Genomic DNA, 26,612 nt, shown 5'->3' on the forward strand with positions numbered 1-26,612 from the left:
ACACGGTTTTTTAATTGCCTTTTGTTTAGTGCTGGTTTCTGTGCACTGATTCGACCATGGAGGCCATTTGGAGACAGAATTCTACAAACTGTTTTGGTTGACACAGGGACTTGAGGTGACCAGGCCTGGTGGAGTCTGCTGCAGTGGAAAAGGGGCTGGCCTTGGATTTTCGAATCAACAAACGGTCCTCCTGAGCAGTTGTCTTGCGGGGTCTGCCGGACCTGGACTTGTCAAAAAGATCTCCAGTCATTTAAGATATTTTTTTTATTCTTTGTACTTAACGCTGAGACACATTGAAGGTGTCAGTCACCTCAGCAGTGGATCTGGTCTTCAGCCTCTTGATAATTAACGCTTTGGTCTCAGGGTGGATCTTAGGCATGTTGTCAGAGGTCAATTTGCAGTTGATGTGAAGGTCTGGTGTGCTGGGGTTCTTTTTATACACACCCACTAATTGACTGATCAGTAACTGATCACAGGTGAGGCTGTAATCTAGGATTTTGTGCATCATATGACAAGGCGACAAGACTTTTGTCTTGCCAAAATCTGACCTTTCTGTGTTCATTAAATGATCAATCTTTCTTCAGTGAAGCAAATTTATTTTAGTATATTGAGCATAATTTGGGAGGGTTTTAGCTTTCATATGAGACATTTCTTAAACCAATCGATTAATTCAAAGTCAGGTTATAAGCTTTTTTTTCTACAAAATGGATAAGCGACAAGACTTTTGTCAGGGACTGTATAAAATATAGGGTAGGCTACACGCGGCCGCACCCGGTGTGAGCAGCAACCACCTGGGATCGGAGTATCTACTGGGCTCCGTGAACCACACACACACAAATAAAAAAAAACCCTAAGGGTAACTTAAAACGTGCAAAGTGAGGGCGTGCAAAAATACCATAACACACGAGGAGTGATGAGCCCGAAGTGAGGAACTCCGACACCAACCCTCCACCAAGTGGGGCGACCGCGCCGCGCCAACCGTAGGAAAAACAAATTAATTTATAAAATATACACAAGAAAAGAACAGGGTATCTTACATAACTAAAATCGGACCGGGGGCAAACAATATCGACACCCAACCCACAAGAACCCCTAACTAGACGAAAACTAACTTAACCCAAACAAAACAGCAGTGGCCAACAGCGTCTATAAAACAAATAGTTCGTTAGAGCACACATCCCATAATAAGAACCCCTTTTAGAATCTCATCAAAAAACTACCTAAAATCGAAGCTCATCAGGGGCCGTGGAGCACGCAACACAGGGAACAGGCTGTAGTCAGTCTAAAAGAACACACACACAATAAAAGCCAAAACATTTCAAACATCCACAAATCTACAGTCAAATACTGGAACCTACCAGGCAGCTATCATATACCCGCGGACAAGTGAAGCCGAGCAGCAGCTTGGCGATACCCCTGTACTCTGCGTTTAAATAGTGCCTGTAATTTGGAAACACGTAAGTGAAAACCGGGGGAGGGGAGGCGTGCCTGCCGATGCTATGCCCCTATGTTGGCCGGCAGTGGCCAAAGTATGTGAGGCTACAATAATTTTTTTAATCTTTAATCTACGCTTTTATTTTTGCAGGACTAGATTCCTGCAGTGGTCTATATTCAGGACTGAACAAGACCTCATGACCTCAAACTAGTTTAGAACCCTCTCTCTCTCTTTTTCTCTTTACTGGTTAGCTGTGCATTTCTGAATTGTCCCTATGACTGAAAGAGAACTTAGAGGGGGCCGGACATCTTCAGTGGCTGCTCCAAGACTCTTGAATGAGCTCCCGCTGACAGGCTGTTTTTAAATCCCACTCGCACAGCAGTCACATTGCTTCATCTCTCTTCTGTAGTACCAGGTGAGATAATGGCATTTTGTAGTGTCCTTCACACATATGCCTTCTGTTCTGTTGACACTTGAACTCGATCACATGAGTGCGGGACAATATCCAGAAATCTTTTATTGTAATGCGACCTGTTATTAGAGGATCAAAGCTAAGACATTAGCAAACACAGCCAGGTACGTTAGCATTTTGTCTGAAAACTCAAGACAAAATACAAAAAAATGTATTTAAGCAACACAGAATCAGTATGTGCATTCAGGGCTCTGTTTTGGAGTTTGATTTTACAACAAAAAAATTAGTGATTAATTTAAAAAATGGTTGGCTATATTGCTAGCTAGTTTATTACTGTAATATAGGCATAATTAGATGGATACTTGTTACTACTAATTAGCTCTGTAATTAAGTCAGTTTTTCAGATAGATAGATAAACTTTATTAATCCGGATGGAAATTCAGTTTATCTGATTGTGCTAAAACAAAGCTCAGGCAAAGTCTAACTTGAGTAACAGAGCTTCAGACAGAGCAGTGCCTACAGCTCCACCCCACCAGTGAATGTTGATGATGAGCAGCAAGGTGTAAATAGCCAAAAGCAGACCTGATTACTGTCCATATGTTATTGACTTTTATAGGAATAAGGAGCTGAGGTGAACTGAGTCCCAGATGAGTGGAGGTTACTTACACATGAGAGACGTGTGAATGGACTACTACATCATCACAAGTGGACTGCTCGTTCCTCTCATTACCACAGAACGTATGACACCAGGCCAAAGGTCAGGCGAAACTGTATTAACCCCTCCATTTCAGTGACCTAATTCTGACTAGGGCTGCAAAATCACAATAGAATCCAAAGTGCATTTGAATGGATCAACAAACTGTAAATGCTGCAGTTTTTTAAGTAATAATTTCCTCCTGAACAACAAAATATTATGTGTTGTATAATATATGTACCTTGAAGTTTTGGTTTGTGAAAGCATGGTATTCTTATATTTGTTTCTCAGAAGAAGTTTTTTTGTCAGTTCTTCGGAGCACGGTTAAAATGTGAACAGGATCTTATAATTAAAACATAAATCAAAATCTCAATCGCAATGCTTGTCAGAAAATCCCAATTGGATATTTTTTCTCAAATTGTGCATCTCTAATTCTGAAGGCTGTTCCAATGCTTACATGAGCAGCCAGAACTCACGCTTTGATAAGACTTTACAAAGATGAGTGGATCTGGAGTCAAAGCCTATCTCCCTGATTGACAGGCGGCTAAACCAATCAGAGGCACGTGCTCCTTTCATGTCAAAAATAAACATAGCTTCTTACTGGTAAAAAGGAGAAAAAAACAACAGTGTGGATTTTTTCACCAATCTAATATTTATCCAAGGCAAAATAAGTTATATATTTTGTTCTCAATGTTAAAAGAATTTTCAAAAGGAGATGTTTTAAGTGTTTGAGAGACACATGCTACAGCTGTTGTTGGATCATCTCAAGTTTGAATGGAGATTTTTCACACTCTATAGTCCAATTCCAGCCCCTTGTGGATTCGAATAGAATGAAGAAGTGACTGGCTGGTCAGAAAAAAACACAAGTCCAGACATGTGTCTCTATATGTCAGAACTACAAGTTTTCCCTGATCAGTCAAAGTCTTCCCTAGAAAACCAAAATCCAAAAGAAAATCCAAAAATCCAAAGAAATGTGCACAATTAATTTCAGCCTTGAAGAAAATCCATAGAAAAACAAAACTGAGAGTTTCTGAAGTGGCATTTGTACACAAAGATATGAAATCTCTTCAAAAGTACATCCTTGATTTTAATCCAGTGTGCTAGTCTGGGGCACACAAACACCCATAATAAATGACAACAAAGAGTGAGTTATTGATGAGGGAACACTATTAAACTCTCATAACAGTTCATTTTGGATAATATGGTCCCTTGAAAACAGAATGTAAGGTCTCACACATTTGTTCTAGTCACCAGCCACAGCTGAGAAGCATCTGATACATGCTCTGTAGTTGCTTGAGTCTCATTTGAGTCCATTCCCCTGAGAAGAGATTCAGTCTCACGCTTCCACACAGGCGGTCAGTACAGCCTGTTTGTACACATCAGCCTTGATTCTCCTAATGAATGTTCTGTCTCTCCGTCATATACCAGACACTAGTACAGTGAGAACAAAGGACAACAGCACAAGTGGTTTAATCCCATCTTCGACCAGTTGTATCCATGTGTATGACTCCCACCATTTAAGTGTGGTGTTTGTTTAGTGATTGATGGCTATTAGTGATTCCTCTGGCACAGGTAACGTCGTTTAAGTTTGTTTTGGTTTGCCTTTGGCCTCCACCTCAAACCACAATGCTGTCCTGTGATTGGTCCAACCTAAACACAGACACGTTCTATCAATCCCAGAAGTCATATGCTCAAACGGACATTTTAGAGGTTAATTAGAATGTCTTTGGTTGTTTTCACACATTACTGCGCTTTGTGGACTGTCTGAGTGTGCACTACAATTAGTTTTGTTTACTTCATAGTTGGATCAGTTTTTGTACATGTGCACTGTGCATTATTCACCATAAACATTGTGCCCTGAGCCACAGCTCATACCATCAGCTGATTGCCAGATTTATCTCCATGACAACACGTTTCAAGCGGACCTGCCAAACCCCATGAGTATGCAGGCGCTCACTTCCCTGGAGCTATACAAGGAGCTCTTTTCTTTCATTTGTGGCTGAATACACAATGAGAGTGATGCAAGCTGATGAGTAGAGAACATTTTTCTGAACAACTCACCTGTGCAGATGGACCCAGCCTCACCTGGGCAGACAGAGGCAGGAGGAGGTTAAGGGAGGAGGTGATCCACATTGCCTTGTCAGATGAATCAGATGTGTCAAACAGCCATCTCTGCAGCACACATTCATACAAATATAAATGCTCGGAGCTCTTTTTACCCAATTCCAAGCACTTTTACTTGCACACACAGACCGCATATATGCGTGGACTCCTGGACTCCTTCTGACCCTGGCTCCAATAGACTTACATTGGGGTCTTGTCGCCCCTCTCTCTGTACCTGCTGCTGTGAGCCACGTCATTTTAGTTTTAAAATGTTCGTATTAACCTTCATAACATAGAGCCTGGCTCGAGATTCGCTCCTGTAACCGTTAGCATCGCAAGCTTCATTTGAGCGGTGCTGAATGCTGTGGGTGATGTCACACTTTCTTAGTCCACTTCTTTTGTACAGTCTATGCTTCCACCGCAAACTAACTGCACAGGTCAACTCAAGGTCAGCTGACTCCAGACTACAAGCGGAACAGCTCAGAGGTTTCAAGTACACTCGGAGTGTCCGTTTAATGTGAATCAGAATGTGTCTGTCACATTCACATTGGCAGAAACACCGCTCTTGGAGCGAATGCTCTTTTATATCGAAAAAACTAGTGGCAGCATGAAAATAATCATAATTAAAACTGACTGAACATAAGAAACTTGATAATAAAAAGAAAAAAAAAACACAGAATGGCAGCTTCACTGCAAATGGACCTTTAATGTACAGTGCCTTTGTTATCTGGTCAGATGAATGCTCTTCACTGTGATGAATATGAGGGGAGAATATGTGTAAAAGCAATATGCTTTTGGGTTAGATGGTTTGTCTTTTGTTCAATTAGCTGTTCTATGTCTATATGACGATGGCGATTATAGATTGTATATAGGAGTATCGTGCTTAGAATGAGCAAGTGTGAGCTCTCATGCAGAAAGTAGTGGGTCTCCTAGAAGAAAAGAAAAACAGCTACAGCTGAGCTACATGTGTATTAATTGCCATGTTTAAAGTATTCATAATTTGTATTACACTGCTGTGTTCCTTAAAAATGTAATATATCAACTAAGTTGCACCCAACTTAACAACCAATGATGAATTAATTCTTTAACCATAAGGCTTTGTATTTGCCTGATCGTGCTGAAAAATACCTATGTAAAACTCCATTATACTTCACATGAAAAAAAGTCCTTATTTGAATAATGGCAAGCATGTTGGTAAATCATTATTGCTTTGATGAGGACTGCTCCTATTGTACTTGAAAGCCAGCAGGATCACTCCATTGCGGCTCCTCTGCTAAAAGTGGGCTCTATATGATTTCTGTGCCTCATTAGCGGCCCTGTCTCTCTGCGGTTCCTGCCTATTGTAAATGCTTCAGCAATTACAGCTCATTACAGTAGCAGTCCACCTGCCTCGTGCCATTACAGCTACCGTAAATAGCAGCAATGATGGACAAGTGTGCACCGAGAGTCAATGATTGGCGCTACAGCAGTTTTTTTTACACAAGTTGATTTATCTTTATTTGTTGTCACAGTGTTGTATCTCAAGTGTATGTTCAATACTGTAGCTTAATAACGTTTCATACAAAAGGAATTCAGAACTTTCTCAGGCAATTATATTTAAATGATTACAGCAATTACTGTGAAGCAATGTTCTGGAGAGACTTATTTAAAGACTTTATTCACCTTATTATTTTCAAGCTATGGTAGACTGTAAAGTGATTGATGAAGTAGATTTTAAAGAAGAGATATCAAATGAAACAGAAAGCGCACTGAAGTTCTTATAGAGGTACAAATACAAGGAGCAGCAACTTAAAAGAAAAATAAAATGATTGCACACTCAGACAGCCTATGTCCAAAACTCTTTTATGTTAGATAAAGTGTTTGCCTAAAGCCTTTGTCAGATCATTTCTTTTGCAGGATATCTGAATCAATTGAAACAGAAAACACACCCCAGAGTTAATATAGAGGTGCAAATGCAAGGAGTGAGTACTTTTTTTTTTTTTTTTCAAATATTTAGTATTAAAGGCCCCATATTAAGCTATTTTCTGATCTATGTTAGATTGTTTTTTCCTCATCCAAAATATACCTGGAGTTGTGTTATGTTTCAGTCACATTTTTATCAAACAAACTCTTAACATTCAGGCTCATAAGGTGGAACAGGGCAGTTTGAGCTTTAATGTAGACAGACAAATAAGTAAGAGCTACTCAAACAATACACAAAACAATGCACATCCTGGGGTATGTTTTTGATGAGGTAACAACATTATAACATGGCTGAAATCTCACAAGAACACATTTTGCCTAATATAGGACCTTTAAACTATAATATTCATAGATCATTATTGTAAAATAAATAATGATTAGTTACTTGTAAACTTAGAAATGGAAAATTTAACCCCCGTTCAACCTTTTTAAGTTGCATTTTACTATAACAGACCATTTTATAATTGTGTGTATGACCAAGTTACTTGGGATGTGGGTGGGGATAGGGGGTAGGCAAAATTTTCTGAGCACTTAAGTCCCAGATACTGGAAATACAGGATTTTTAAAACATAAAGGAATCAATAGAAATACAATTCTGAGTGACCTAATGGTAAGAGAACCTCATTACAGCATGGCTTAGAGCTACTATTTTGCATAATATGTCTACTTTTAGAAGAATTTATTGCTTCTACCACGCCAAACAGCCATGATAATAATGTTGTAACTGAGTGATTTGAATATGGAGTAAGAAAGCTGTCAAAAATATTTGTGCGCGTAAAATAGAAATCCGTGCGTATTTGGGAAATCCGTGCATATTTGGCTGTAGTTGCGCATAAAATAAATATTTGTAAACTCTCAAATGACTCCAGTCGTACATAAAATATATTGTGTGTATTTTATCCATCAGAATACGAATTGAAAAATTACGACGTCATGAATTACAATCACGAAATGAAAATTTACGATTACGCTTTCATCAGTACGAATACGAATTCACAGACGGAACTTTACTGTCAAAAATACGTCATCACTTCACAGACATTATTCATCGAGCAGAAGAAACATCGATCAAGATCAAGACTGCGCATGCTCAAGTTTGTAGCAGAGGGTAAACACAGAGTAATAGCACAAGAAGCTACAACAGCGACCAACAAGTGGGTTAATTAAAATCTATTGTAAAAATGTCTTGAATTCGGGAACCGAACGCTGCTGCATAATATTGTGTAGAAACACCTCCTTTGAACGGGAAATTGCACCTATATGTTAGATAACATAGTGGTAGCCAGTTGGCTAACATCCGACGTAACGTTATCCCAGGGCTAATTAGCAAATATCAGGTTCTCTGTATGTTTAGATTAAAACATTCACGGCTACAGCCACAGCGAGCATATTTGAATCCCTTTATTAATTGCTCACACCATCCGTTCTGGCATAATAAAGGACAAGGGTAATGTGGTATAAGCAGTTACAAATCTATATTCTAGACATTTAAAAATAATTTCATTTTCTTGTTCCTTTTTGGTACACAAATAACTACAAACAACTCAACTCTTGTAAATTACAATAAGTTAAAGTTCTAGTACTATGTAAACATGAATGCTGTACTAATTGGTAAGTGCATGTGCTAAGGTATTTGAGGTAGGCTTTAAGTTAAAGTGAATAGAGTTACAGATGGTGAAAGTGCTTGTGCTAAGGCGCCTGTCTGGGCTAAAGTAACTTGTGCTAACCCTGAGGCATAGCCTTGCATTGCACTGAGAACCCGTACAGATGTTGTACTTCCCTCCAAGACCTCAGCTACTGTCCCACAACATTCATCAAATAAACCACAACACTAAGAATTAGAATAAAGGATAAAGAGCAAGAATGAATCTGTTACACAGGGAACAATAAATTAGCTTCAGGCAGGCCATTAGCGACCACCTGTCACGCCCCTGCCTGTCCTGAGTCTTCTGGGTGTGGACGTGGGCGGAGTCTGCTGGGAGCACCTGCTTTCCATCTCCAATCAAGCCTGCTACAAAGGCCCAGCTCTCCTGCCAGACTCTGCCAGATTGTTTCGTCTACCTGATGGTGAGTTTTTGTTTCTACGTCGCTTCCTGTTACTTACCTGCATTTTTGTATTTCCTAGTTCCCGCTGTGGAAGACTCCGGCATTCCAGCTCCTGGCTCTTCGCTCCTCCACTGCCTATCCTGCCTCGTCAATAAACCTTTGTTTCTTTTTTTGCATTTTTGCTCTCGTTCTGAGTCTGTTTTTGGGGTCCACTCCAGTGGTACACAACACCACCACCCCAGGTATACAATAAAAAGTCATTTACTGAAAGTTTAGAAGGGGAAGGGGGGCACTCTACATGGGGCTTCGAGTGCGTTAGGAGTGGCCGCCGTCACCACCGACACACAGCACCTTGAATCTGAATTCCACAACAACACATTAGTGCAAATTTTTAACAGCAGACATTCTCGGGAAAATAGCTACACTCCGTATATGCTACGAGCTGAAAGCCCCAACCATGGCACTGAGGAATGCATACCTACTTCTAGCTACTAATCAGTGATGCTGGGAGCCGCACAGACAGATGCATTCACGGACGCATTACAGTAAGGAAAATATAGACTGCTAACTACCCGGTTACAATAATAATAGTGATCTTTACATTTTGTCTCTTTCTGCAACCATCCACACAAACCCAGGAGTGGAGAAATGGAATGTGGTCTGCTGTCTCTCTCAAGCAGTGCATAGGGATTCTTTCACAAATAAGTTAATAATGAATAGACATATGTAATGATAATATTTTATTCTGAATGAAAAAAAGTATGAAAATGATCACTAACACTAGGAAAAACCCTTGGTACCAAGCAGTCATGTTTATAGTCATGTTTGTAGGTTAAGGTTAAATTAGGGGCTGGTTTTGAGATTCTGATTAAGCGTAGGGCCAGGGTTACTTGCTGAAGGTTGCTCACCTGAGCGGTCTGTCGGGCTGACCACGCCTTCTGACACCTGGTCTTTGGACAATGTTGTCCCAGGTGTGTGAAAGGCGGAAAACTCCATTATCAAGGTTGATCGCGTCTATGCATATTTTATTTCAGGATTTGCATGGGATTTTCTTTATTTTGTTACATTATTCTTATTATGTATTAATGTCTTGGTGGGTTGTGTTTGGGTACTCTGGGTTCCCCCATCAACCCAAAACATGCACCACAGGTAAAATCCTCCAGTTAAGTCCTGACCAAGCGTAGCAACAAGATCACCGAGATGGGTGCTTACTGTTCTTGAGATGACCCAGTGGCAGTAAAGGATGGGTCAAATGAGGACAAATTTCCCTATGGGACAATTATGTGTACCTTAACTCCAATTTGATAGGAAAAACAAATGTGGAATAATATTGTCACGGTTGAAATGCACATTCGGTCTACACAGGACAGAAAATAGTAGGTTACATTCCAAAACCAGTGAGAGGCTGCTTCATAATGCTGCATGAACCGTGACTCATTACCAAGAACCTGAAGAAATCCAAACAATAGCTTTTGATGTACTTTCCTTTTGGGAAGTAAAAGTTGAAGCCACAACAGCATTTTACCCCATCAGATTTTGTGAATTGTGTCCTCTTGTGTCATCAGAGTAGTCAGTCCAAGATTTCTTAAGTGGGCACTGGGTGATGGGCTTAAAAGTGCTATTAAGAATAACACTGATTTAAGCCTTCAGTTATGAAGTAGTGACTTCTTAAATGTCTTGTTATGTTGAGGTAACACATAATAGAATTTACAGAACACTTTATCAGTCTGATCAGTGTTGAATCTAAACTCAACTGTGCCTTTTGATGGGATTAATGTGGTCATCCAAGGTACAACTGGACCTGGGTTGTTAACACTTTGGAATCAGAATAAGTTTTATTTCTATTGTCAGTAAACAAATTTCACAAACTGCAGAGGCTGTACTCGCACTGATTAATGATTGGCTGCATGCACTTGGGTTTAGATAGTGACCATTCAAACCAGAGAGAGTCCATTTAGATTTAAACCAACTGGATTTAATTATAACATTGAGGAACTGAGGAATTTATCAAATTTACATGCATTTTTTCTCCAGTAGGTGTCCTCCGTGAATAACTGTCACTCTTTTAATATGTACTGCACACACACCTGAGGTTCCCAAACTTTTGAGGCCGGGGCAGTTTTTGACATAGAAAAATATACAAAAAGGGAAACTAACACAGTCAAGACTGATATGTAAAAGTTGTTTTTAAATCCTTTACACTTGATCTCCAAATACAACAGTTGCTCTACATGTCACGTCAAGTGTTATCTGATAATTCTAGTTCTCTGACTTTTTCCTGGCCTTGTAAATGTACCCAGTGTACATGTAATAAATAAACATGTATGTAATCAGATTTTCTGTCCAGCAGCACCATAAAACACCGAAGTATTGAATGAAATGTAAATCAACTTGTCAACTCCATAATACCAGTATGCTGTTTCTTGCATTTGTTCTTCAGTCTAGTGTCTTTTGGGACTTATAAATAACTTGTCTTTATCTAATGACGTCTCATGTTGTCTTCTTGTCTCCCGTTGTCACATGAAATGCACCAGATAGACTTGACTCACCTGTTAGTCTCCCGGGGAAGTGATAGATCTCCATGTTTCACCATGTTTGTGTGTCTTTTGTTATGGTGACAGTGCAGACGTAATCAACTTCAGAGGCGACTTGCGGTAATGTGTTTACAGAAGAGGGCTCTTACTGGACACATGTGAATACTCGGAGGGGACAATACAGAAAGCTCTTTGGACGTGTGACATCTTTGGATACTGTGGACATTTGTGGCTTGTTGCTACTTGTTGCTCCTCTGACAAGTGCCTCAGTGCCTCAGTGAAGTAGTTTACATTAAACTAGAGCCCGACTGATATATCGGTTGGTCAATATTATCGGCCGATATTGTCACCTGGAGGCATATCGGCTATCGGCCAATATGCTTGCTGATAGGAGCCGATATTTCAAGTGGGCATGTGATACGTCGTTAAAAATCTTAGACTCTCTACATCAGGGGTGTCCAAACTTTTTTCGTCAAGGGCCACATTTCTAAACACAGATGAAGCAGAGGGCCGATCGAGGACCGTAGACTGTGGCTGCTCAGTACAGGGAATAATTGAAATATGTGCCTGTTTATCATGTTAGAATGAGCCATCAGTCTTTATTCATGCTAAAATCCTTAAACTACACACGAAATATTAAATATTTGCTTTATCAAGGTAGATTTTCAAAAAACTTGCAGCAAAAAATTTCTTTTTAATTGATGCAAGGTCATTTGGGCCAATTTACCTGGAAGCCTGAGGGCCAAGAAAAATGTGTCCGAGGGCCGCATTTGGCCCCCGGGCCATAGTTTGGACATGCCTGCTCTACATTATGTTCATTTAATCAATGAGCTGTGAATAGACGTGTGAATTATGACATTTGCGCATATAATTAATTACCATGGCGCGCAGCATTTATGGTTAAAGGCTAATAGCGCTAGTTTATTTACTAGTTATGGGTCCGTCGCGAACGAAATGGCTCTTAGAACCGGCTCTTTGAAGCGAACGACGGGAGCCTGATCCCTATTGGGAGCCGTGTTTTCTCTTTCTCTCACTTTTTTTCTCTTCACTCCGCGTGCAGACTCGTGGTTTGACAGCGGCAGCGGCTGAAAACGAAACTTTGAGAAATTTGCGTGTACATAGGATAAAAAAAAAAAAAAAAACGAGCATATTTGGCTGTAGTTTAGCATAAAATAAATAAGTCCCGGTTTAGTCCTTTTTCAGGCCTGGTTTAGACCTGGTTCAGTCCTGATTCAGTCCTGCTTTTAGACGTGCTTTAGACCTGCTTGCAACAAAACAATCTGAAGAGACGCTTGGGAGCCAAAAGAACCAGCAGCTTTTAGTGAGCCGAGCCAAAAGAGCCGGTTCTCTAAAAAGAACTGGAATACCCATCACTAGTGTCTAGAATGTGATGCAAAAATGCCATTAAAGGTTGTATAGAGGATTTTCCAAGGAACGAGAAATCCAGCGACTGTTTGTCCTTTTTCAAATGTTGCGCATGCGTGAAACCACCCCCCCTCCCCTACAGCTCCCTACGTAGAAACGCCTCCTCCCTCCTCCTCCTTACGCCAGAAACAGGTTTGTTTACAGCCGGTGCGCTGCACATGACTTGTAAACAACTAACTACAGTGTTGGTTAGGCAAGGCGGAGAAGTGAGGAGCGGGGGGAGGGGGTGCGCGGACATTTCGTGCGTGGACGAGAAGTGAGGAGCAGGGAGAAGAGCGGACAGGGAGAGAGGAGAGGAGAGAGGAGAGGGGAGCGGTGCGCGGAGATTCCGTGCCCGGAGAAGTGAGGAGCAGGGGGAAGAGCAGATCGGGCAGCGGGGACAGGAGCAGGAAAGGGGTGCAGAGAAGGTTGCGCGGAGATTCAGTGCGAATGAACTAGCTACAACACGCAGCAGCAAGCGGACTCTTTCTTTGCCTTGAAAATTACGTTTTCAGACATAGGATATCGCTTTCGTGTCCTGAAAAACGTTTGTCTAGCTCTTGGAAATAAAGTACATTTTCATAATAAGCAGAAGTTACCTGTCCAGGAGTAATTTGGCGACCAGTGCGTCAGTCTTTAGACCCTTCGTCTGCTTCAGTTGTGCCATCGCTGGAATGAATCTACAAGAATCACCTTAGTTTGGCTTCGCTGCTTTTCCCCTTGTCTTCTTCTTTCAGCGACCTCAAAAACGGACTTTCTTTTGGGGATAACTGCTCCTGGATTCTTGTCTGCCATTGCAACAAACTTTGTGCTAACTGCGAGGAAGATATAGGTCAAAAAAAGCCGCTAAGTACTGTTGCGTTGGTGGAGTAAACAGCGTCTGTGCGGCTTGCGTCTGTGGACTGCGTGACATGCGTACGTAAACCACGTAATGGCAGCGCGCAGGCAAGTCAGTTACGCTAGAAACGTAGGGAGTTTGATTGACAGCCTATTAGCTAACAGATAACGAGGCAGTGTCGTTATCTATTGGCAAATGTTTAGTTGGCCCCACCACGTCCAGAGTTGATGAATTTTTATTCTCTTTTTTTTGGTCATCATAATTACAAGGCTACTGCATCTCTATAATGCTATCATTGACAATTTGAAACAAAAAAAATTCTCCATACAACCTTTAAGCCAACCTACTGTCTGTAAATATAATGTAAAGAGGCAGAATAACAATAAATGTTGCCTAAATAAACCCAATTTAAAATCCATCAGAGCCAAACCTAAGTTTTTTAAACAATTCAACATTTACAGTGAATTTTTACATCACTAAATATATCGGTGATTATATCGGCTATCGGCAGCTCCAACTCCCATTATATCGGTTTCATATCGGCCACAGCAAAATCCATATCGGTCGGGCTCTACATTAAACCTTAATTTTATTTTATTAAAGAGCCCATATTATGCTGTTTTCTGATCTAAGGTTTTTAATGTTGTTTCCTCATCAAATACATACCTTGAGCTGCATTTTGTTTCATTCACAAATCCTGTGTTTTTAAACTCCACACACCTTGACTAGAATCATTTGGATGCATTTTAGCCATGGAATTACCAATCTCTACTGAATAAATGTAAAAGGTAGCTGTTACTTGAAACTTGAAAACTAACACTACATGACATCACAAGGTGGAACAAATCCTTTTTATCTTTTTTTATTTTTTTATTTTTTTTTTTTCAAAATATGATACCTAAATTTTTGTTCCTAGGTTTACATGCATTTTGAGAAATGGGTTTAAACTGGACTAGACCATTTAGCTTCCCTAACTTTCTTCATCCATGGTTTTAATATGAAACTGCAGTGTATTTTTCTTTAACATATAAAATTGCATGCAAGTACTAAGCCATTCTGGTTGGAGGGTCCCCTGTAATTATTTGCTTGAGACCCCAGGAGAATCCTATAGCGCCCATGGAATTCAAAAGCCATGGGCACCCCCTGAAGAGTAGATTTTGGTGAGCTCTACTGGTAAAATTGTGAGTAACCCCCCTTTTCAATAGCTCAAAGGCGGTATTACACTTTTATGGGGTATTAATCATTAACACACAACATATTTAGATCACCATGTAAACTTTTATTGTTTTGAAAATGTTATATTAGCCAAAAACAACATATTAAGATGTTTCTGTTTTGTTTTTCTTTTGTTTTTGACAGACCCTTCAGAGCGTCATCACATTATGATGTGCATTTCGCTGACACTACTGCACAACATGTCAGGTTTGTGAAGTTGTAGCATATTGTTTTGCGGCCTGCTTTTGCATATGAAAAATGGCTGTGTGGGTATATGGGTGAGGTAGTTTTTTACGCTGAGTACTGGATGGAATTGTATTGCTAACCATAGGGAAGGTTTGAATAGGGCTCGAGAGAGATCACTAGATTATTCAAACATGCATGCATGTGTCTAAAGGCCGGGAACAATGTTATAACATGGTAGAAAGCTCCAAAAAGTTGATATTACTTGCTTTTTAAGAACATAGGAGTAGTGTTAAGCCCATGAGAAAATATATATTTCTACATAGTTCCATAATACACTTAAAATACAAAAAAAACAAACTTTAATTTTAACAAGGCACAATAAAACACAGACTTTAGACATAGTATATAGTCCATACAGTTAGATTCCCATTGTCGTCCCATGCAGCTGTACAGTCTGTGGACAGGTTGCTCACGCAGCCATCCAGATGGTAAAGGAGAGAAGCACAGTGAGGAGCAGGGTGCAGGGGGCCACACAGCCTCCATAACACAGGCCCAGGACCCCGCACAGAGCTGTGAGGTACGCACATAGACGACTGCACACCACCTTACGCACCGCTGTACAAAACTGACCACACAGAGAGAGGAATTATTAGAGACTCAGATAGTCAGATAGAAGGATGTAGGACACAGTTGATTTTCAAGGATAAGGGATCTTGACGCGGAGTGCCTAGGATTTTTTTTTAGCTCCACAGCCGCTCATATTTCCACATAACATTTTCTGTTCCTCCACACACATTTAATCTTTTTGTTTACTTTGATTTAACCGGGATATAATGTTGTATATTGTGCTATTTAGTAACTTAAAGTGCATTATGTCATATTAAAATGATAAACTTTACAAAAATGACAACACTAAAAAGAAAATAAACTAGGCAAGATTTTTTGTAAAATCTTAAACATAATTATGTTTTTTAGACAAATGAGAAGTCTAGCCTTTGGTTAGATTTGTAGTTCACTTTAATGTAAGTGAATAATTTATAGCTCTGATGCCAAGATTATGTTTTTTGTGTATAAGAGCTGCTGACATATTTGAACATCTATAGAAACAAACTGTTGCTGTTGCTATGTACTTAAGTGTTTTCATATTTGTCCCTTGTATTATTGAACCGCTGTGTCCAAGTAATTTATTTTGGCGATCAATAGAGGTTTTTTCTCCAAGTGACTTTATTGAAATTCTGGAGTAGCCATGGCAACACAGAATCACCCATCTACTGTAGCTGTTGTTTTCATAGGATTGCCCAAAACGTACTTGAAATACAATGTCCTCCACTAAAAATCTATGTTGATACACAAAACCATTTATAACTGAAAGCAGGCATATGCCCCCCTCATCCATATAATAAGATTTTTAATAATACATAACTAATAACAGCTGTTATAATCCTTAAAGGGCCTTTATTGTAGTATTTTTTATTTTATCTATGTATCAATTTACAGAGCTGGGTTTTGTTTATTGTGCTTTGTTTTAATGCACAAATCTTGACTATTTAGGCTATGTTCTTTTCTCAAACTGAAGAAACACTGTTCTTCCTTGTGATGTCATTAAGTGGTAATGCTCCACTGTGTTTTTGAATTCTCACACCTTCACTAAAATATTTCGTTTCAGATCTGGATTTGCCTAATTTTGAGGATGCTGCTATTGTTTTAGCTTCAGTGAAACTGCTTCACTCCTTGATTCACCAACAGATATTAGACTTTTTGTTGACAATCTCAACTGAGCAAAAGGTAAAATTTATTAATAAATTTTTGTATTCTAGAGCAGATATGTCAAACTCAGGCCCTGGGGCCAAATTTGGCTCACGATATAATTATATTTGGCCCAGGAGCTCATATCAAATATGTATTAGAGCTGGCCCGCCGGCTACAGATAGGCCATAGAGATATTATTTATTTAAAATTGTGTTATTTATTTTTATAAGAAAAGGTTTAACATTACATATCTTGAAAGAAGAGAAAACAGGTGCAGATGTTGTTGAAATTTTTCAATAAATATTTTGTTTGGCCCAATTTGAGTTTGACACCCCTGCTCTGGAGTATTGAAGCAGTTAAATTGAGGCTAGCTGTTATCTGTGTGACATCACAAGGTGAAATGGAGCATTTTGAACTTTAGGGATCCAGGCAGCCTAATAATCCAGAATTACACTGACATGTGTGGATGAAAATAAACTAGCCAGGTATGTTTTTGGTAATGTACAGCATTATAACATGGCTAAAAGCTCACTAGAGTGAGTTTGACGAAATATAGGGCCTTTAATTTGAATATATTGGACAAGTTCATCAATCATAATATTTTTTAATTTCATTAGTTTGGCAATCAGGGGCCTCAACACCACATTTAGTATATATCTAGAAACGACCCTGGCAAAGCAAATTTGGGTTGCACTTTTGAACACATTCTTGTTCCAGGATTCATGCAAACAATCCTATTCAAACACATTCTGTTCGCTTCTTTGATTTATTATTGCCTTGGTACTGTTGCATATTCGTTGTTCCCTTATACCAAATTTTGGTTTTAATTTTTTAAAAAATTAATTAAAAGGAGCCACAGGATTGCTGTATTTAAAATAATTGATATTACTACTGCTACCTCTCTACCACTACTACTACTGCTTGTACTGCTACTTTTACTAGTAGTACAGTAGCAGTACAAACAATAGTGTTTGTACTACTACTACTACTACTACTGATTGTACTGTTACTTTTGCACTTTACTACTCATTTACTACTGCTTTTGCTACTACAGCTACTATACTAACTATTACTGTTACTACTACTACTACTACTACTACTACTACTTGAATCTCCTTGAAAACCACAGTACCTGGTAAGTTTGGTAGCTGATAGCCATGCCATATCTGCAGTACATGACATAGTGCTCGCAGTTGTACCAAAGAAGACTATAGGTCACTGAACCCAGCAACTTCTCAGCTCTTCGGGCCACCTCATCCCCATCCAGAGGGGGCTGCTTACACACACTGTCCATGTGGTTGATCAGAATCTCTGAACCATATGCAAAATCCACCACTGAGTCCACTCTTACGCTCGCCGTCTTCGTTATAACCCCCAAAATCAGACGATTGTTGGTCACCATTTTGCCGATTTTAGCTTTGTCCTTCGTCAACACCGGTAAAATATCTGGAATGAGATGTGCCACCCGATTGTCACCCAAATAAATGCCGAAATGCGTGAAAAGGGTCCTGGGTACTTCTAGCAGGTCCCCAGGTTTAAAGAGAGAGAGATCATACTTGGATTCCCCCTCTTTCGAAGATGGCACAAAGAGCATGTTGAAAATTTGGAGGAGAAACATGTTGGTAGTAGCTGGTCGACGCTACAAACTGAAGACCTGAAAGGCTTATAAAGAAAGAGAAGGAGTTTCCAAAGAGGTCATAGGGATTAGGTGTTGGTCAATATTCAGGGCTGATTTGGACACAAATTAAGAGGATTCTGTTAATCACATTTTTGAAAGTCCGGTATTGTTTTGGATTGTGTGGGGCCAAGGAGGGCGTACTAAGCTGTCTGACTTGCGGTGTGGTTAAACCCAGATTTGAAAGGTTACATAGGTTGAGAAACTGAACCCCAACAATTGGCCTTTGTCTGCTGCTGATGTACAGATATGGCAGTATTGGCAATATTCAGCGTTATTCAGCAATTTTCTAAAGTGGAGTATGCCAAGGATTAGCCATAGTAATAGGTCTTGACGCAGAACTTTAAGCATATGCTGGCATCTACAGAAAACAGTTTGGTGATGTTGAAAAAAATATAATCTTTATTAAACATATTTTGTATACAATGAAATATCACAGTACACTCAGTCCTCATCTACAAAGACAAAGAAATTTAATTCACATAGAGCATACACCATACCCCATCATTTGAAAATGTATTGAGGGGATCTAAGGTATTTATATTCTGATTCACAATTGATTAAGTGCAGAGTACTTACTGTGGAACCACAATGTCATGATTATGATTAGAACTATTGAAAATTATAAGGATGAGTGTTGCCAAATACCGCTTATTGCACAGTTGTGTCCATTCATGAGGAAATGTATTTCAGTTACACTATAAAGATGGTATGATGATAATAATAAATATATATTTTTCTGTACAAGGCACTTCATGGTTGGTTGCTCATGATTGTGAATGTCTGTTCTGTTGTTTAGACAGAAATGTTTTGTAATGTTTTGAAATGTATTATTTTGACTTTCCGCATGTACATATGTATGTATGTATGTATGTATGGACATTTATTCATTCATCTCCATTGCAACTGGGCTCTGTGTTTGGTGGTAGGGACCTGCCCAGTCCAAAGAGCCTCCAAAATTTCAGCAGACTAATCCCACTGTGACCAGGGACTGGGCTATGCACTCTCTTGTCCCGTATACTAATGCACTAGTTTTTAAGGGTTTAAAGTGATCAGCATAACAACATTCTCACACCACTTCATTAACAGCACATAGGACGTCTTCCCATGGCAGTCACCATCCTCACAACTCTAAAACTGAGAGAGGTAGAAGGTAACATAGTACAATATTGTACAGTTCACTGCAGCTGAGCATTGAGCAGAATATCTTCAACCAGCCATCCACAGGGTGAAGGGGATGAGGATTGTGGGTAATGTAGTTGAAGGTGCCATACCAAAGGAGATGATGGAGCTGATGCCCAGAAGACAGGACACCAAAGCACTGCGCTGGTCTCTGATGACTGACTTCAGAACTGCACAGAACTGCACAAAAAACATTGCAATTACAATTACACTGGTTTAACTCTATCCATTTGTGTATTTTTCCATGTTTACATGAATGCAATGAATTACTTTATTTAAATGTGTAATAACCCAGTATCACTACCTTCTCGGTCTGCCTGCTGGTTGCAGAGCCATATCTACAGTTCGTCACAAAGTGCTCACAGTTGTTCCACAGCAGGCTGTAGGGCGTGTTCCCGAGCAGTCGCTCCGCGCGTCTTGCCACCTCCTCGTTGGGCAGAGGCTGGGCCTTCATCACGGTGTCCATGCGGTTCACCAGGATTTTTGCGCCATACGCAAAATCCTCGAGCGTGTCCACACGCACGGTGGCGTATCTGAACGTGCAGCCGATGATGAGGCGCGTGTTGGTGATAACTGTGCTTATCAGCGCTGGGTCACGTGTGAGAGCAGGCAGGATATCGGGGATGAGGTGCGCCACGCGGCCGTCGCCCAGGTAAATGCCGAAGTGAGTGAAGATCGTGCGGGGCACCTCCAGCATGTCACCGCGGCGCAGTGTGCCAGGACCGTACTGCTGTGGCGCGCGCTCTTCTTCTGGCTCGCGCCACTTGGACTCGAAAAGCGCGAGCTGCGTGAGCAGCGACAGCTTCTGTACGAGGAAGGTCCAGAGGGACAGCATGTTGTTGTGACCAGCCCTGTACCCGGAGCCTTTTATCCATGCGCAACGGGCACAGGGCGCGCGCACCAGACACGATTGGCCATATGGGCACGTGCACATTCTCCTGCTTTCACCTTTTGCATTAGTCCTGCTCCGGCGCTCCATGACCCACATGGCTCCACAGGGACTCCTGTGAGGGGCGGGAAAAGGATCAGGGTGAGGGGGTCACGAGGAGTGGGACATACAGTTTGGAGATGAATGATGTAGCCTGTTTTCAGATATTTTTGACAGTCTCTGAAACGTTACTGTTATTAAAATAATGAGCTACATGAGAAAAGCTAAAGGACCTGAACCCAGTGTTTACAACCAGACCCTCCATAAGCTCATTGCACTAATCTGCTGTGGTGTTTTAACCTGATTAGCCTGAGACAGAGTGAAGCGTGCAGGATTCACAGTGTCCAGTGAGGATGAGCCTTATGCAAGAGGCTCAGAGAAGAGAGGAGACTTCACCTGCTCATGGAGCCATGAAGGGAAGGCCCTGTTCTCATTAGCCCATTTGACCCAGATAGAAAGCACTCCCAGCAGCCTCGGGAGCCAAAGGAGCCACAGCAGCACAGTGATGTGCTGTGCGGGGTACATGATTGACCTACAAACTGGTTTAGACAAGGACATGATGATGAATGAGCTTCTAACCAACATGTTTGACCTAATGATGATCTTGATGACAGCAATGCATCCCACACAGCTTTATGATCCACTAGGGTTGTCTAATACAGTGGAACAGTAGACTATTGTTTTATTTTTAAAATACTGAAATAAATTTAAAGTATAAAGTTCTTTGGTAGAATTTTTTTGTTTGTATTTGAGATTTGCTGACCTGGTTTGTGGTTAACATATCTGTACTGAGCCTATCAATACAAACAAAAATAGGCACAAAGTTCAATGTGCTCTGTGTCAGCATAAATAAATACAACTGAAATCATTTTTTTCAGAATAGCTTCAGAAACCCAAAAGGCACTACCAAACCATGCCCACGGACCCTATCCGTGACCAAAAATGGATTACTGGTATCAGACAGGAAGAATCTGTAAAGTACAATAAATACTCCAGACAGTTCAATGTGACCTTTGTTTTTGGTGGCGCCAATGTTTACTTTGTTTGCCAAGTTGTTAAGTGGACATTGAAAATAGTGGGTAGCACCAGGGTCAGCCTTCAAAGTGCCCTAGCCAGCTTTGGCCTGGCAAAAGAAAACCAGACAGCAGAGGCCAGGTGAGGGGATGGGGAACAGATCTCACATCTGCTATATACTGGTGAACAAAAATTAAATAAAATTACGCATGGTAGCTTTAATTCTTAACTTGGTCTGGTAGAGTCACCAGTTTTTCTTGATTGAGACAGATACATTCATTGCCATATAGTGGTACATTTCAGGCAAAGCATTAAGATATCCATGGAGACAAACTGGTAGCGTAACCCCCACTGGTAAATTTATATAGTGCACCTTTAATGAAATGGTGCAAGTGCTGATGTGAGCTGACCACAATGCAGCAATGGTAGCAGGTACCTGGATAATCATGTGTAAAGAAACAGTATTCCTCATAAATACACAAATAAGGTGTTTCTGATGACGATACATAAAGTTACAAGATAACTAAAGCTAGGCCTGTTACGATAATGCATTTCAAACACATTTAAAAAATATAGACGATAAATGATAATATTAAAACTAATTACTGACACAATAATCCTAAACCCCCTTAAAATTATGATAGATATAAAATTGTTAAAAACTTGAGCTACAATAAATAAACAGCAGAATGAAACACTTCAGTAGTTAGTTTGAATGTATTAAGTCATATAAGTTATTTATTCAACCTTTCACAGCTCAAATATATTATAGTGTAGAAAAATAAACAAAAATTTCCCATTAGTACAAAGAAAAAGTACATTCAAGAAATAGTGACCCCCAAAAAATGATTGTTCCATCTATCATGTATTGAACGATCAGTCTATATTGTGTTTATAGTGACAGGCTAAAAGCACAGAGTTTGTCACTTTGTCCCAGTCCTCCTTATGTGCTGACCACTTGCCCATATGTGGTATAGGTCTCAGTCACACCTCGTTCAGCTGAGTGGGCTTAGGCTGTGACCGTGCTCTGAACTCGGGGCTATGAGCTCAAACCTTTGCCCTCTATCGCCGGGGAAATTTACATCCCTCCCAACTTCTCCAAAGGTCCCGGAACGCTCTTTAAATTTTAATACTTCAAACTGTGTGCACTTTGTTGGACAGCTTTGAAAGTAGTTGGTGATTAGCGACCAAGAACGTGTCTGGATCTTAACTTTGTTTCACAAAAACGGCAATAGCTTTATTGTGCTAATACGTTAGTCGGCGCATGAATGTAATGATCATTCTGCCTTTTGAATGCTATGCCATGATGGTAACAAACAACAGATACACTGCCAGTCAAAAGTTTGAACACACCTTCTCATGAATTTTTTTTTATGTTTACAACTTTATTTACATACAGAAGACATCAAATATATGATGCAAGATATGTGGAATTATATAGTAAAGAAACATGTTAAATAGCTAAATAAACTAGTTAAATAACTTAAAACTATAAAATTTTATAATAAAATCCTCCATCCTGTCTTGACAGCGATGCAAACTCATTGAACTCTGATATGGTTTTCACTTGACAAGTGTGCCTGGTCAAGGACAAGAAAGAGTTATTTTGAGGTTATTTTTTTGTTTACTACATTCCATATTTGTCCATTCAAGATCTGGAAGGTCCCCAGGCGCAGCACTGCAGTTACCCCAGCTGCACTGAAGGATGGGTCAAATGTAGGCCAAATTTCTCTACCGGGAAAATAAATTGTGTCTTAATTGTATAATTAGTTAGTAGATATATATTATCTTTAAGGTTAATTCTTCATATGAGGTGATTAAAGGGTTCATCTCTAAGGAAATGTTACAGCTTTGCCTTAAATGTTCAACATTATAGCATTAAACAAATTTCTTTTGCATTTATTACACATGTTTTTATAGCTCAAAAACACCTTGAAAAAGTACACAACATGCATTTTTCACCACTGGCAGATTTTACCTGTGACTGGGCCTGGTTATCTCCATGGAGATGAATAAGTTTAATGCTATACTCCATAACATTCTAGGCAAAACAAATTGCATCGCCATGAAGACAAACAGGCGGTGGTCTTAAAAGATCATTACACTTGTTTTGTTACACTTAATCTACAATTGGTATTAAAATACAAACCACACTGATAGATTTAGTAAAATAAAAGTGAACGTATTAACTTATTAATTATTACTTAGCCTTAGTTTACCTGCATGCTTGCAAAGGACAGCAGCCAAAACCTCTGTACCCAACAATGAACTTATATTGTCTTTGTTATAGTTGCTCAAATGGAAGTACTAAAGTGCAAACTGAAAACTGCTCTTAAAAACACAACTCATCAATAAAATGACTGGAGTAAACCCACGTGACCCGCTCTGTGACTCCCTCTGTGACTCCCTCTGTGATTCCCTGACACATGCACTCCACACTGATGAGGTCGTACCCAAGTGTAGGCAGAGACACTTTTCCATCTGCTGCCTGAAGTCACCCAGAGGTCCCATAGAGGTCACACAGAGGTTGGCTGTGTTCAGGTTCACCCGCTGTGGTTCATGCTCAGGTCAGCACCCTTACATGCACCCGGGGCCCACTGCTCCGCGTGATAAAAACAGGCCACCCCGAGGTGCTCATCAGGCCAGATTTATGATCTAGTGTCATCTCCCCTCAACACACAGAAGCAAGTATGAAGCCTTATCCTGTTAACGCTTGTTTTGCTTGTTTTGATGTAATAGAAGATGACCCACAACAGGCTGTTACACCATTGCACAATGGAGATACAACTTAATATGGGCTAATGCAATGACGCAACAGTAGGGATGACACTTTCAATTTGATTCCAATCGATACCAAGGCTGGAACTGTACCAATACAACTTCCAAATATGAATACGTTATTATTTAAGTTTTGAAGATATTCACACATAATTATCAATTAATTATGTGTGGCCAGCTAAAACCATACGCTTTACAAAATGCACCAAAAGTTTACAAAGTTGTGTGAGTCTGAAAGCATATTATATTCTATTTCCTCGTTTTCAGATAGGCGTGATCATAGACTGTGTAAAGAAGAGGACCAAAGGAATATGACATCACCCATAGCGTTCGGCTCCAGTCAGATGAAGCTCACAAGGCTAGCAGTTATAGGAGTGAATTTGGAACCAAGTCCTAATAGGAATAGGAGTTTATTCACAAAATAGTAAAACAAAAACACAAGATCATGTAGAGTGGGTCAATACAGATATATTAAGACCAAAATGACGATGCTCATTGCAGCAGAGAGATGAGAGACAATTTCCCATATAAAATCAAGTAGAAGCAATCCACTTCCTATATGGAACACTATGTCCAGTGTCCAGACAGTCGATGGGAGTGATTGGCAGGTGGATTAATCAATCAAAGAAACAAACATGGTGACTTGTAGTAAGAAAGGGGGGCATAAATCATACATATCAGATGTATATAAATAATGCAAAATGTTTATGTACTTGTTCATAGCCCAAAGCAAAAAAAAAAAAGTGTGATATGTGATATTTATGAACACATATCACTCTTTTTGTTAAGGAAGCACAGAGAAGAATATTTATCAACCACTGTTTTAAACTAGTAAGTTATTCTAGATCATATTACATTTTACAGTTAACAAAATGAACTGAAATCTTGTATGTTTTCTTCAAGTTGCCCTTCTTGTCCCAAATCCAAGAGCCTAAAGAAACTACAGTTCAAAAACACACATTAATTTTCTCACTAAACAGATTAGCATGGCATTCCTAATGAGATTTGTACAGATGGATTATGGGGATTTAAGATTCAGAAGACAGTCTAAACGCCCTGTTCATGTGCACCAACAAGTCAACAATGCACCGATTCTCTGGGGGGGCTTTCACACAACTTATTTGCTGTCAAGATTGGCGACCTCATGCAAAATTACAGAACCCGAAGGACCATGGCAGCACCCACGGCAGCTTCTGGAATAAAGTGAATATTGGTCTGATTACACCCAAAGCTAACTGCTAACATTCTCATCACAAATCAAACCTTCATAAAAGCAGCTTTGTTGGATTAAAGAAAGAGAAAATCTTGGGAAAATCAAGAGACAAATAGTTGTTTTTATCTGCTATGGCAACAAACTTATGCTGATAGCGTTAATGTAATTTAGTGCCATAACTATATGATGCACCTCCTGTAAGCGACTTTGAGGTACTCAGTATTATTTAACAGATGTGCATGGGTTTCCCCCAATCTGCTCGACAATGGTGTTTATGCACCAGAATACCACTAAAACATTTTAGGCTTTTTTTTTTTTTTTTTTTTCCTTTTTGCCATTTTGGGTGTTTTTCCTCCCCTAAAAATACAATAAATCCTATTCCTTCCTATGGTAAGTGGGCTTGAATCTCCACAAACCTGACTCTTATTTGGCCTAGAGGTGGGCCTTCTGTGTGTTTCCATTTCTTTGGCTATGCTGTAATATTAAATGGTATGGTTTAAAAACTCATCTATTACCATGTAATCATGGATAAAAAATTAAAAAAAAAATGTAGCTATTTTTACAAGTAAAAACACTGCATATTAAAATTAGCAGCTTGTCACTGTGAAATGGTGCTATGTAGTAGTGGGCCAAGCAACATGGTTCAGCTGTGGAGCTGTTTGTTGTGATAACTCTCAGTGGGATACAGGGTGAAGTGGCACTCAAGAATCATTTATATGCTACTGAATGAGAATCAGTGGACATGTCTCTGTTACTATTCTGTTAGCTTGTCCTACTGGTTGCCTGTCACAGTGGTTTAGGACACTCACTGACACACAATAACACAACTGTCACGAGAGATGAAAGTGCATACAGCATGTAACACAACTCAACTCAGCAGAGCAGAGAGCAGTGGCCAAGAAGAAGAGACGCACCAGAGCTTAAAGTGACACTTAACACTTAAACACTTAGCTCATAACCACATTTTAAATAGAGTTGCTAAACTGGACAGAACCTGGAGGACTAAAGAAGAGGATGAAGGGAGAGGAGAGGTCTGGACTTATGAAGAGGGGTGTGATTGGTCTAAGAGGTATTCACGGGGATCCTAAACACTTGGCTGTAATCAAGACAGTCTTTTGTGATGTCACCATGCACTGGAAATCGTTTTTCCCATTGTTTGCTGATATAAACATGTGGAAACTCCAACAGGAACACACATTAACTGTGCATTCAAGTTTGCGTAAAGCCACAGTAGCCATATGGCT

At 39.9% G+C, this 26,612-nt stretch overlaps 2 protein-coding genes across 2 annotated transcripts; both read right to left on the reverse strand.

Moving 5' to 3' along the window:
* Nucleotides 1-15,298: 15,298 nt before the first annotated feature.
* Nucleotides 15,299-18,196, reverse strand: si:dkey-30k22.5 (lecithin retinol acyltransferase family protein). Its single transcript, XM_020931296.2, has 2 exons — nucleotides 17,711-18,196; nucleotides 15,299-15,454 (listed from the first exon to the last, which is right to left on the reverse strand). Exons 1-2 carry the CDS (start codon nucleotides 18,194-18,196, stop codon nucleotides 15,299-15,301), a joined length of 642 nt encoding a protein of 213 aa, XP_020786955.2.
* Nucleotides 18,197-19,462: 1,266 nt separating this feature from the next.
* lrata (lecithin retinol acyltransferase a) lies at nucleotides 19,463-20,270 on the reverse strand. Its single transcript, XM_020931486.1, has 2 exons — nucleotides 19,740-20,270; nucleotides 19,463-19,615 (listed from the first exon to the last, which is right to left on the reverse strand). The coding sequence occupies exons 1-2, from the start codon at nucleotides 20,268-20,270 to the stop codon at nucleotides 19,463-19,465; spliced, it is 684 nt and encodes a 227-aa protein (XP_020787145.1).
* Nucleotides 20,271-26,612: the final 6,342 nt, after the last annotated feature.

The sequence above is a fragment of the Boleophthalmus pectinirostris genome, unplaced genomic scaffold (assembly GCF_026225935.1).
Source record: "Boleophthalmus pectinirostris isolate CB_2022bp ecotype Guang Dong unplaced genomic scaffold, ASM2622593v1 HiC_scaffold_22, whole genome shotgun sequence".
In the NCBI taxonomy this organism is placed as follows: domain Eukaryota; kingdom Metazoa; phylum Chordata; class Actinopteri; order Gobiiformes; family Gobiidae; genus Boleophthalmus; species Boleophthalmus pectinirostris.

Coding starts and splice junctions, on each gene's coding strand:
- si:dkey-30k22.5 (XM_020931296.2), bottom strand. CDS start 18,196: ATGTTTCTCCTCCAAATTTTCAACATGCTCTTTGTGCCATCTTCGAAA. Junction 15,455..17,710: donor TCAGCTACCAAACTTACCAG/GTACTGTGGTTT, acceptor CTGTGTGGTCAG/TTTTGTACAGCGGTGCGTAA.
- lrata (XM_020931486.1), bottom strand. CDS start 20,270: ATGCTGTCCCTCTGGACCTTCCTCGTACAGAAGCTGTCGCTGCTCACG. Junction 19,616..19,739: donor CCAGCAGGCAGACCGAGAAG/GTAGTGATACTG, acceptor TTTTTTGTGCAG/TTCTGTGCAGTTCTGAAGTC.